We start from the raw sequence: 13,577 nt of genomic DNA on the forward strand, positions 1-13,577 counted from the left end.
GTTAAAAGATCTTTTTCAGACTCCAGTGTCTCCAAAACTGTACAGCTATCCCCAAACTGCCATGACAATTTGCATATTAATGATCAACAAACTGGTCTCACAGCCCACCGTTTCCCCAGTGGTGCCAGTTTCAGTCATTGCGCGAATGTCCTGTTTATAAGGCTGGAAACCTGCAGTCAGCTGAGGATGATGATGATGGAAGGTTTCTCCCACTGAAACAGATTCTGGGGATTTCTTACCTGGATGACTGAGGATGCATCAAGCCTTTACAGCTGTACTAACTACCAAAGCATGTATGGAGATTCTTTTTACCCTGCTGAGATGATGCCACCATGATTACATTTAAAATCTGCTTCTTCTTTTTTTTTTTTTTTAATCCTCCAACTAATGGGACTCAGAGGTCCCTTAAATTATCATCTGAATCGTGCAGTATAGACTACTATTAATAAATACCTTGCATCATTTGGCATATAAAGACTCTTTTTGTTGATTTATTTAAATGTGCATGACAATTATGGTGCAACTGCAGAACTCAGATAGGCCATAATCTGACGTGCTCTTCTGTACAGGTCAGATGTAACACATATCAGGTTTACTTTGTGCACTAATTTGTAATAAAGCAGCTCTCCTCCTGATAAATTCAATTGTATTTATATAACACCAATTCACAACAGCAGTGGTCTCAAGGTGCTTTGTGCTGTAAAGCGGGGGTGTCCAGCTCCAGGCCTCGAGGGCCGGTGTCCTGCAGGTTTTAGATGTGTCCTTGATCCAACACAGCTGATTTAAACGGCTAAATGACCTCCTCAACATGTCCTGAAGTTCTCCAGAGGCCTGGTAATGAACTAATCACGTGATTCAGGTGTGTTAATCCAGGGTGAGATCTAAACCTGCAGGACACCGGCCCTTCAGGCCGGGAGTTGGACACCCCTGCTGTAAGGTAAAGACCCTGCAATAATACAAAGACAGAACAGCCAACAGTCACATGTCCCCCTGTAAGCAAAACACAGCATTACAACTACTGAGTATCATCCTGAGTTGCTGCAATGAAACTCCGGGGAAATGAACAAGGCCGTCACATCATCATTTCACTTTGACTTTAAGATCGGCTTTAAATCCACCCCTCTGTAGGCTGATCCTCTTCATTTAAGAAGAGATGTTCTCAGGAATCTGAACATTCCTCAGATTTTTCCCAAAACCTGAGGAATGTTCTCAGCACCTTGCTGAAACCAGGCTGTGCAGACCTGAGGGAGTTCAGAAGGCAAAATTGGTCCAACCTGCAACATGCAAGCTGTGCCTAAAGACGAGTGTACTGTGTTACTCCATTTTGTTAATGTGGAGTAGGGGTGGGCGATATAAATGATATACGATAGAAACGATATAGATTTGGCCAACGATAGAGATTTTGACTATATCGCTCTATCGCGATAGCGCATGTTGATGATGTCATCAAGCTGCGCCTGTTTTGGTCGAAAGTATTGCAGCGGCTACAACCATTATCATCTGTAAATTATGTTCTCCTGACTGAAGTTTGGCCCGTGTATAGCATCCTGCTATGCGATTGCATTTGTCCCTGACAACCAGAATCCCTCATTTTAACTTTTATCGAGTGGAAAAAAAGTTGGCGTTCATCCACCAGCTTCACTTTGCTAATGTTATGCTAACATAGCTGTGTCGCTAGCAATCACGTAGCACAACATTATATACCAGGTAGTCCAACTTCGGTAACCCTGCAAACGCCACTGCTGTTTAGTTTTCTGTCTTCATTTATGTTGGGAGTGATAGCAGTGCTGTACGTTTGAATTAGTTTCAAAAATCTCTCATTCAGAACATGGTATGAAATGTTTAGGTATAAACTAGCGAGCTAACTTCCTGTTAACTTCTAACTCCGTTAAATTTAATAAATTCTGTTTTCATGGATGCATGGATGTTAAACTTAATTGTTACACCCGATAAAGCAGCAACGCTGATGATTTTATTAAAGATGAAAGAATTTAGACTGTTTAACTCTCAGTGTTCGTTTGACTTTGGGACCTGAAGGGGACTGAGTTTTTGGACCCAGATTACTCCTTACTACGGCAGCCGTAATGCTCTGACATTCCATCAAGCAGTCCATCAGCAGGCTTACCAAAGTTGTACTAAAACATTTTTTAACAGATTTCTACACGCCAAAATCGGTACAAGGTCAGTGAGCACAACAAGAATTCATACATAAGGCACACTCTCGATTTTTGAGAAAATTAAAGGATTTTAAGTGTGCCTTATAGTGTAGAAAGTATGGAACATGCTTCAAATTATATCGTGATATGAATTTTAGGCCATATCGCCCAGCCCTAATGTGGAGTTAACAAAACAATCCTAAAACTAAATCCTGAAATATAGTGAATACCACCGACTTGATGGTCATGAAGCAGATCATCCAGGACGGGTACAGAGCAGAGCGTGCTGAGAGAGAAAGCCATCACAAGGACTAAAGGCACCAACGCAGATTAATAAGATGCTGAGAGTGAAAGGAAATGGAGACGGGGCCAACAAATAGGGTTGCTGTATACGTTTCCAAGAATCCTTTGTGAAGTCACGTAAAAACATTGATGTGGATTCAGCACACAAACCAGGATACTGACAGGATTCAGAGTCCAGCGCTCCCCAAGCACTTTGATTTGAACCAAGACATTTTTAAGCACAGTGGTTAGCGCTGCTGCCTCAGTCAGCTGGGTCTGCGTTGGCATGCAGCATCATTAGGGCTGCCACGATTAGTCGACTAGTCACGATTACGTCGACTATCAAAATCGTCGACGACTGATTTAATAGTCGACGCGTCGTTTGAAGCTTTGTAAGATCACAAAAGACGCAAGAATAAGTAGTAGGATTTAAGAGTGTAATAACGGACTGAAACAGAAGATGGCAGCACTGCATGTACAAGGATGCCAGCTGCTGTTAAACCCCGAAGAAGAAGAAGTAGCTCTGTCCCAGAATTCATAGCGCAGCCCAGCTCAGTTTCCAACAATGGCGGCAGCTAGTTATGTGTGCCTATGCCAAGAGGCACACATATTACTATTCGTCGGATTTATTATGTGTGCCTATGCCAAGAGGCACACATCTCGCCTGTTCAAACTTCAGTCATGAAACTGATCAATGATCGGCTTTTCTCTCTTGTTTGTTTATCGCGCTAAACAACAGCAGCACGTTTAAGCTTGATCAGCTGTTGTTAGAATTCATTTGATTTTAATTTCTAGTATCAGCTGATGTTTGCTGGAGCCACAGCTGTAGAAGCGGCTGGTGGAAACCAGGAGATGACCTTACCGAATCATCAGAGCTGAACTGGTGATGGAGAAACAGGTTTACCTTTTTTTTAGGTGACATGAATGAGTTGAAGGGAAGTTATGAACTGTTTCTGAGAGAAATAAACACCAAGCTCCTTTTTTATTTAGCTGACAGCTGGTAACTGTGCAGGGGCGGATCTAGCAAAGCTTTTGCCAGGGGGCCAGGTAGGGCATCTTACAACCAAAGTTTGTATAATAATACACAAGATTGTCTGTAGACCATTGTTAATCATTCAGAACACTGTGTAAAAATAACAAAAAACAAAAAGTGAATGCAAAAGTGCATAAATATTTATTTTACGTGATTGATGTGTGTGGCGGGGCGTGGTCTGCAGTGCCGCTGCAGGGGAGGTGGACCCACCTGAGCGGCATCTGCAATCACGCCTCTCTGGCGTAGTCTGTGCTCTCTCGGCTGTTTTTTGGGTGTGTGTCAGGCTGTGAGTTGAAAAGCTACAGCCGGCTGTGTGGGTACACCAACTATGTGTGAAAAGTGGTCCATAACGTAATGCTTCAAAGCGTGTTCATGCAAACATTGTCGGGTCTGCCGTGGTACAATGGGACTTCTGCTCATGAAACTATGTGCACAGCGTCTGCAAATCGGGGCTGTACAAAGTCACTTCATCTTTACCCAAAATTGTAAGCTGTCATCTGTGAGGTGCGAGCGGTGTTTGTTTTTACCATAGTTCATGGTGGAGAATGGCTGCTCTGCTGAGTTTTGCTCTCTGTAGCTGTATGAATGGCAAACTACACTGTTTACCAGCGGCATAGGCACACTTAAAATTTCTTCTGAAATTTTCGCTTTCTAGTTATTATTGTGTGGATGCCCTAAAAGGGCTTCCACACTATTGAGTTCCTGTTTCTCTTTATTCTTTATACTTTATTCTGGTTGCTTCCGTACGTTTTTTGCCGTTTAACTACTTCCTCAGTTTTCAGCCGATTTTCTCAGTTCAAACTCTAAACTGTTCTGCTATTTCTGCTAATGTGTGCTATGACTTTTGGTGTTTATTACTATTATACTTTTTAAAATATTAAGCTTTTTTCCTTTTTTTTGTCCTATTGAAATGAATGGAAATCTTCTGAAATTCTGCTAAAACTTGCTTGTTTTTGAAACTTAACTACTTCCTCATACTTTCACCTAGAAACTCCATTCAAACTTTAAAATGTTCTCAGATTATTGGGCTATTCCTGTATGATTCAGCTTTTTCAGATCTTCTACCGTTTTAATCTTATACCTCTTTAAGTTTTCAGTTGCAAAATTGTGATTTATTAGAAAATACATGCGTTGTTATGGTTGCTATGCAATTAACTCAGAGTGTGCACTTGTCCTTTCTGAATTTTCTCTTCATGTCTGAACAACTTCTTGCTACTCGCTCAATTTCCACTCAATCCCCACAAATTATACATCAAAACGTAGGAATTTTTGCTGGCTTTCAGAAAATGTGACTATCATTGTTGTGGGATTTATAGAATTTTTGCAAATCTCCTCAGACCAACAGAAGGTCTTAAAACGCTCCATCGAAAGTCAATGGAGAGTTTGTTCAAAATCACCGCTGGATTTCTCTAATGACAGGCATTTTCAAATCGTCTATCTATTTCCTCACCTATTACCGTTTGGCCATGAATTACACTTGTTTGCGGGTAGGAAATTTGTCCCTCGCTCAGATTTCTTCAGATTTCAAACTCTGGAAATGAGGCACTTTTTTCTCTCGTCATATCTTTTTGATAGATATCAACAGAGACCTGAAAATTTCCATGATTGTTCACCAAAGCCTGCTGTTTCTTACAGTGAAAGAATGATTTTGATGCTCCATATAGATTTAGAGTTACAAAACGTTGTTTGATGGCAAGTCAAGGCAGTTTTGCTTTGCCTCTACTCAGTTACAGTGTATTACAAGTCATATATCTTCAAGAATCTATATTTTATCTCTGAATTATGAAGATCTGCAGATTCCCCCATCTCTTCTGAACAAAACGGTGTCAGAATGACCGTTCTAGCTCCTACGGTTAGGAAATTATGGCCATTTGTTCGAGGGGAATCCTGAATGTGAGAAATACACTGAAGAAAACCCATAGCTCTCTCTATGTCTGTGTGTGTAAGTGCTGATTACAGCAGGTGCAGCCAATTTAGCTGACCTAGATATACCAAGCCCAGACTCTTAACAGCCCCTGTACACTTTGCTCTCTGTGTATGTGTGTGTCTGTGTGTATCAATATTTCTCCCATGTTAAAGTATTACTCCTCCATAATAGTATTTGTGCTAAATCAAAGTACTTCTACTACATCTTAGTACTTCTGCTCCATCATAGTATTTCTGCTAAATCATAGTATTTTTGAAAAATCATGGTATTTGTGCCAAATCATGGTTTGGGGGCAAAACCATAATATTTATTTTATGTTATAGTATTACTACTAAGTGGAGGAATGTCTGTTATGTTATAGTATATTTGCTAAATATAGTATATCTGCCAAATCATAGTATTTATCCCAAATCTTAGTATTTATGCAAAATTACAGTATTTCTGCTAAAAAGCAGAAATAGTACCTTTTAGCAGAAATTTGTGTCAAAAGATATTATTTATGTTAAAACATAGTATTTCTGCTAAATCACAGTATTTGTGCCAAATCATAGTATTTGTACTAAGTCATAGTACTTGTGCCAAATCACAGTATTTGTACCAATAATGGTATTTCTGCCATATCATCGTATTTGTGCCAAATCATGGTATTTTTTTACCCAAATCATGGTATTTGTGCCAAATCATATTATTTGTGCCCAATTAAAAATTTTTTATGTTATAGTATTACTACTAAGTCGTAGAATTTTTGTTATGTTACACTATATCTGCTGATTATAGTATATGTGCCAAACATGGTATTTATAGCAAATCATAGTATTTGTGCCCAAACATAGTATTTCTGCCAAATTGTAGTACTTGTGGAAAAACATAGAATGTCTGCAGAATCATAGTATATCTGTTGTGTTATAGTATTACTACTAAGGCATAGTATTCCTACCAAATCATAGTATTCCTTCAAAATCATAGTATTACTGCAATTTCATAGTATTTGAGCGAAATCGTAGTATTAGTGCAAAAACATACTATGTCTGCAAAATCACAGCATATCTGTTATGTTACAGTATTACTACTAAGGCATAGTATTTCTACCAATAGTATTCCTTCAAAATCATAGTATTACTGCAATTGCATAGTATTTGAGCAAAATCGTAGTATTTGTGCAAAAACATACTATGTCTGCTAAATCACAGTACATTTGTTATGTTATAGTATTACTACTAAGGTATAGTATTTCTACCAAATCATAGTATTCCTTCAAAATCATAGTATTACTGCAATTTCATAGTATTTAAGCAAAATCGTAGTATTGGTGCAATAACATATTGTCTGCTAAATCACAGTATATCTTTTATGTCATAGTATTACTACTAAGGCATAGTATTTCTACCTAATCATGGTATTCCTTCAAAATCATAGTATTACTGCAATTTCGTAGTATTTGAGCAAAATCGTAGTATATGTGCAAAACATACTATGTCTGCAAAATCACAGTATATCTCTTATGTTATAGTATTACTACTAAGGAATGGTATTTCTACCAAATGATAGTATTCCTTCAATATTATAGTATTACTGCAATTTCATAGTATTTGAGAGAAATTGTATTATTCGTGCAAAAACATATTGTCTGTTAAATCACAGTATATGTGTTATGTTAAAGTATTACTACTAAATCACAGTACTTCTGCCAATTCGTTGTATTTGTACTAAATCATGGTACTTGTGCCAAATCATAGTATTTTTTGCAAATCATAGTATTCGAACCAAAACATAGTATTTGTACGAAGTCATAGTATTTCTTCTAAATCATAGTATTTCAATCAAATCTCAGTAGTTGTGCTGAAACGCAGTATTATTGCCAAATCATAGTATTTGTACTGAATCATAGTATTTATGCCACATTGTGCTAGTTGTGCAAAAACATAGACTGTCTGCAAAATCATAGTATATCTATTATGTTATAGTATTACTACTAAGTCGTAGACTCTCTATTTTGTTATAGTATCTATGCTGAATACAGTATATTTGCCAAATCATAGTATTTATAGCAAATCATAGTATTTGTGCTAAAACATAGTATTTCTGGCACATTATAGTATTTGTGTAAAACCAGATTGTCTCCAAAATCATCATATATCTGTTATGTTATAGTATTACTACTAAGGCATAGTATTTCTGGTAAATCATAGTATTTCAACTAAATAATAGTATTTCTGCCAAATCATAGTATTTGTTTCAAATCATAGCATTTGAACCAAATCATATTATTTGTGCCAAAACATTGGATTTGTACAAAGTCATAATATCTTTTCTAAATCATAGTATTTCAAAAAAATCTCAGTAGTTGTGCTAAAACGCAGTATTATTGCCAAATCATAGTATTTCTGCCAAATCATAGTATTTGTACTAACACATACACAATTTACACAATACATAGTACTTGTGCCAAATTATAGTATTTGTACCCAATCATAGTATTTGTGCCATATCACCGCATTTGTCAGTTCAACTTATTTAACTCTTCTCAACAGCCCAACACCTCTTCTTCACCCCGTTTCAGCGGAATTGTGAGTTTTTTCACCCTTTTTCAGCACAAATCCCAGATTTTTCAGGTGTTTTCAACAGAAATGTCTTTTTTAGCAGACATTCTGCTGATTCACCTGTTTTCAGTGCAACTACTTCTTTACCTCTTTTCAGTAGAAATTCTGCTGATTCACCTATTTTAAGCAGAATTTTCAGCCTTTCACCTCTTATCAGTACAAATCTCAGTATCTTCTGCTAATTTCAAAAGAAACCTTTTCACCACTCCTCTTTTCAGTACAAATTTGAACTTCTTTACCCCTTTTAAGCTGAATCTTTGCCTTTCCACCTCTTTTCAGCAAAATTTTCTGTTTTTTCACGTGTATTTAGCAGAATTTTTCAGGTTTTTTACTGCCATACAATTTTTGCAGCTTTTCATCTTTTTCAATCATTTTCAGCAGACAGCTTCAGCGTTAAGGCATCCACACAGCATTTTCGCAGGAAATGCAAATTTTCTAGTTATTCTTCAGTTTCCGCCTGAAATTTTGCAGCGAATCTCGCCTCGCAGTTTTGAGACAAGATTCATATATGTTACCTCATTTTGTGCGGCTGGATCAGGAATGGTGTGCTATGACTTTTGGTGTTTATGACTATTATAGTTTTTTAAATATTAATATTTTAGTGAAAATTTTCCCGCGCTTCTCTGCCAAACAGTTTTGACAATAGGGTTACATATGTTAGATCATTTTGTGCGGCTGGAGCTGGACTAGTATGGTATACACTTTTGGTGTTTATGACTTATAGTTTTTTAAATATTAATATTTTAGTGCAAATTTAGGAAGATTCTTCTTTTGGCGCCATAGAAACAGACTTCATTTGTGGTGTGTTGGCTCCATCTTTTGGTCCCACTGATACAAATTTCAAACTTCATTTGTGGTGTGTTGGCTCTCTCTAGTGGTATGCCGGGAGTAGTACGGCCCGTCTACCCTTATTTGGATTACCGTAATGATGACAATATCAACGGTGCGCACAGCGTCGCTGCTTTCAGGAGCCATTGGAATTTTTAAGGTTGCGCAAATCATTCAAAAGTTACGGTAATGCTTGGTGGAAAACTCAATATCCCACAATTCATAGCACGCCTCTGCCGAGTCAAACAATGGCGGCCATCACTTAGTTTTTATTTTCCTCTTAATACTGTTTCTAGGTCACAAAATAAACTTTTAAGATATTTTCAGGCGAGAATATAGGTGTGTAAACTTCAAATATCTGCTCGTTTTGTCAAAACATCCCATATTAGCGACAATGTTCTGACGATGTCGTTTCTGCTTGAGGCTAGCTGGCACGGAGCTACAACCGAGGGCAGCTATCCACCGGTGTGTGTCAGACAGAGCATGCTGGGAACGAGACATACGAGGCGGCGAGGCGACCGCCGATCGACCGGTGGTAGATCGTGGATCAGGGAAACCGAAGGCAGGAGAAGCAGGCGGCTGCCGGTCAGAGCGTGAGGTGAACTGAATTTCAGGTAAGAAGTTATGAACTGCACTCTATTTGGGTCAGATATAAACCGAGTTTAGGTGTAGTTTATTTTCGTTGTGCTGACTTTTTACAATCAGTTTTAATAACTGGTACTGCGTGCTAGCTAGCACGACGGAGTTTCTATACAGCTGTGTGCGCGCTAAGTTACTGATGTTGAACTTTATGACAGCCTCCCCTGTCATTCTCTCGCCTGTTCAAACTTCAGTCATGAAACTGATCAATGATCGGCTTTTCTCTCTTGTTTGTTTATCGCGCTAAACAACAGCAGCACGTTTAAGCTTGATCAGCTGTTGTTAGAATTCATTTGATTTTAATTTCTAGTATCAGCTGATGTTTGCTGGAGCCACAGCTGTAGAAGCGGCTGGTGGAAACCAGGAGATGACCTTACCGAATCATCAGAGCTGAACTGGTGATGGAGAAACAGGTTTACCTTTTTTTTTAGGTGACATGAATGAGTTGAAGGGAAGTTATGAACTGTTTCTGAGAGAAATAAACACCAAGCTCCTTTTTTATTTAGCTGACAGCTGGTAACTGTGCAGGGGCGGATCTAGCAAAGCTTTTGCCAGGGGGCCAGGTAGGGCATCTTACAACCAAAGTTTGTATAATAATACACAAGATTGCCTGTAGACCATTGTTAATCATTCAGAACACTGTGTAAAAATAACAAAAAACAAAAAGTGAATGCAAAAGTGCATAAATATTTATTTTACGTGATTGATGTGTGTGGCGGGGCGTGGTCTGCAGTGCCGCTGCAGGGGAGGTGGACCCACCTGAGCGGCATCTGCAATCACGCCTCTCTGGCGTAGTCTGTGCTCTCTCGGCTGTTTTTTGGGTGTGTGTCAGGCTGTGAGTTGAAAAGCTACAGCCGGCTGTGTGGGTACACCAACCATGTGTGAAAAGTGGTCCATAACGTAATGCTTCAAAGCGTGTTCATGCAAACATTGTCGGGTCTGCCGTGGTACAATGGGACTTCTGCTCATGAAACTATGTGCACAGCGTCTGCAAATCGAGGCTGTACAAAGTCACTTCATCTTTACCCAAAACTGTAAGCTGTCATCTGTGAGGCGCGAGCGGTGTTTGTTTTTACCATAGTTCATGGTGGAGAATGGCTGCTCTGCTGAGTTTTGCTCTCTGTAGCTGTATGAATGGCAAACTACACTGATTACCAGCGGCATAGGCACACTTAAAATTTCTTCTGAAATTTTCGCTTTCTAGTTAGTTTTAATATTACTCTTATTAATCTTTCTGGGTCACAAAATAAACGTTTAACATATTTTCAGGCGAGAATGTAGCTGTGTGAACCTCAAATATCTGCTCAGTTTATCAAGACACCACATATTTTCAAAAGCGCTCCGACGTTTTCGGAGACGTCTGTTACCCACCAGCTTGATAGCGAGCCGGGGTTCAAGGCTCACTAGAGCCCGTGAGAACACCGGACTCCCGGCAAATCGTTTTCAAACCCACCGCCGTCTTTCGCTACTCAGGTTAAACATGATATATAAGTCACTCAGATAACTTAAAAATGTTATTGTTTGGCTTTTTTTAGTATTTTATTTGTTCCTGAGTAAATTGGTTTGGCTGAGATTAAAGTTATAGTTTTTACACAGCTGAATAAACATCAAGCAGACAACTGATTATCAGAAGTGTGAGATGCTCCAGAATATACTCCGGTGTCCCGTTATATTTTAGATAGCAAGGAGTTTATTAAACTTAACCGAAACAATCTGCAAATTTCATTAAAATTTATTAAACTATCATCTTGTCTTTATTTTTAGTTAGCACATACCTTAAACACTTAAAGCTGTAAGTTAATGATAGTTATATAAGAGCAGACGCTGCTGGTGCAATAAGCTGTACGTTTTACGTCCAATGGATGCATGATCTGATTAGTCGACTAATCACAAAAATAATCGGTGACTAGTCGACTATCAAAATAATCGTTTGTGGCAGCCCTAAGCATCATTTGGAGTTTGTTCTGCCTGTGTGCTCGCTCCAGGTTCTCCAGGTTCCAGCCACATAACACAAGCTTCTTAGGTTAACTAGCCATGGTTGGTGTTACTGAGTGTTAGAGTACTACACCTGTCACCCTATGACAACCAGGTGCTGGGTCTCATCGGGTGACAGGTGGTCTCTAACCTTCTTTCCACTGGTGCTTCAAATGCCTACTTTGTGTTAATGTGATCTAAGTGTTTATATGGTGACACCAACACAATCTTTGTCATACTCAAGGAGAGCAACACAATCCAATCTGAGGACAATGTAAAACATCATCAGTGATGTAGTTCATTTCAGGGCCTGAATATCTGTTTACCCCATATTACAACATTCTCACTACTTTGCACACTTTAACGGGTTAGTTTGGATCCAAAGCTCCCGCCTTTTTTCTTCAGAAATAAAAAATAAATTAGACAAACAGCTAACTTCATGTTGCTGACCATGGCTTCCACCACAGCAGCTGCTCTACCACCATTTCACCATAAATCTTATGTACAAAATTAAAATGTCAAGAGGTAGAATAATTATGCCCGAAGCCTACAATACAATGTACAATCAAAAAAAACCATTTAACAGTCACGGGGACATTTTAGCAGTTTGAACAGGAAAAGCCAGTTTGGAAACTTTCAACTTTTCCAAAGTCCTGAAACTTCACGGGGACATTTGGAGAGCAAGCGGAGCTCCTTTGATTTATGCTTGAAGAAAGGTAAAAGAAAAGTGTATGAACACTTCACTAGAACATGGCCCAGGCGGTTGGTATGCACCACTCCTCCTTTTTGTTAAAATAACAGATTAAATTCATACAAAACTAGCAGGTGGCTTGCTCGTGCTTCAGAGGCCTGAGTTAGTGATTGAATCCACACCATTGTGCTCGGGGTGAGCACTGAAACGGCACATTTAGGCCGTGAAGCGTTCTCTTTTTAAAAAAGGTTTTTTGACTGCAGCTGAATTTGGACCGAGCCCTGTTCCCTTTGCTCTGACCGCAGCACACACACTCACCTGTGAGACCAGGTGCTGCTCAGCAACAACATCATCATAGTAATAATTATTATAATAATCCTGCACTCTCCCATGAGATGCTTGTTTTGGGATAACGAGTGTTCAGCCGTGCAGTGACACTACAGGCACCGGGTCATATTTTCCTACCAAATAACTATTTCAGTTGGTCCTTATAATAAAGTCTAATAATGTCACACATAAGGGGACTGTCCCGTATTTGGATGCCCGACCCCCCATGGAGTCTCCCATGTGTTCGGCCTTGGTCTGGAGTAGATCGGCAGTGCTTCATGTTTATTTCCGTAGTTTTCCGTCGGAACTGCGGACGAGGTCCAGCCGCAGCACCGGGAACAACAGCCCCCTCCCCCAGTGCGAACAACGGGATCAGTGGGCAGTAGCGAGCCTTAACATTAATATGTACGTACAGCATATAAAAACAAGCCATCGTTCGACCACAGAAACATTATGCAGCACACAGGAACCCAAACAGCCAGGTATCCCGCATCCCCCTACCTGTACTGAGCGGCAGCGCCGTGGGTAAATCCAAAGTAATTGCCGGTAGCCATTTTGGCATCTTCACCAAGCCGGCCAGGCACTGCGGAGGACACACACAGGATAAGCTAACCGTTAGCAGCGGTCCAACAACTATTTATTCACGGTTTTATTGCCTTTCTTACGCCTGCAGACACATCAACATTTTTAAAGTTGCCCTTAATATAAATTCACATTTGGTCGATACTTACCATAGGTGAAGGATACTACTGGACATATGGGAATCATTGGTTTTGTATATTCTACCCACTCTCTGCAGCGCTACACCAACCTATATATATTACATGTCGCACCCGGAAATGGCGTCGTGACGCATGCGCAGAACGGTAAAACGTTAGCGTTGGGTGCGGTCCAACAGTGAGCAGAAACACACACATTCAGTCTGCTGTAACATGTCAGAGTAACGTTGGGCCGTGAGTCCCGCTGTGCGGCGTTCCATCGTCCTTTAACAACAGTCCATAAATGTGTGCATACTGAGGACAGCAGCTGCTCCCATTCTTGTCTCATATAAGACTGTCGCTGCTCAGCAGACCCCACTCGCGCTTCTTTACATTTCACTGAAAGGCAGATGTTTTCAGTT

General features: G+C 39.7%; 1 protein-coding gene across 2 annotated transcripts in view; it reads right to left on the bottom strand.

Annotated features, from left to right (window-relative positions):
• zfr (zinc finger RNA binding protein) overlaps nucleotides 1-13,293 on the bottom strand; it is a 69,830-nt gene extending 56,537 nt beyond the window's left edge. For both annotated transcript variants that reach the window (XR_010095350.1, XM_063490585.1), the window contains exons 1-2: nucleotides 13,189-13,293; nucleotides 12,959-13,040 (exon numbers count right to left, since the gene is read on the bottom strand). Coding sequence is in view for 1 of the 2 variants with exons in the window: in XM_063490585.1 (XP_063346655.1) it covers nucleotides 12,959-13,040; nucleotides 13,189-13,225 (119 nt within the window). In the remaining variant the exon portion in view is untranslated. The remainder of the gene's footprint in view (nucleotides 1-12,958; nucleotides 13,041-13,188) is intronic.
• Between the last annotated feature and the right edge of the window lie 284 nt (nucleotides 13,294-13,577).

This window comes from Pelmatolapia mariae, linkage group LG12, assembly GCF_036321145.2.
Source record: "Pelmatolapia mariae isolate MD_Pm_ZW linkage group LG12, Pm_UMD_F_2, whole genome shotgun sequence".
In the NCBI taxonomy this organism is placed as follows: Eukaryota; Metazoa; Chordata; class Actinopteri; order Cichliformes; family Cichlidae; genus Pelmatolapia; species Pelmatolapia mariae.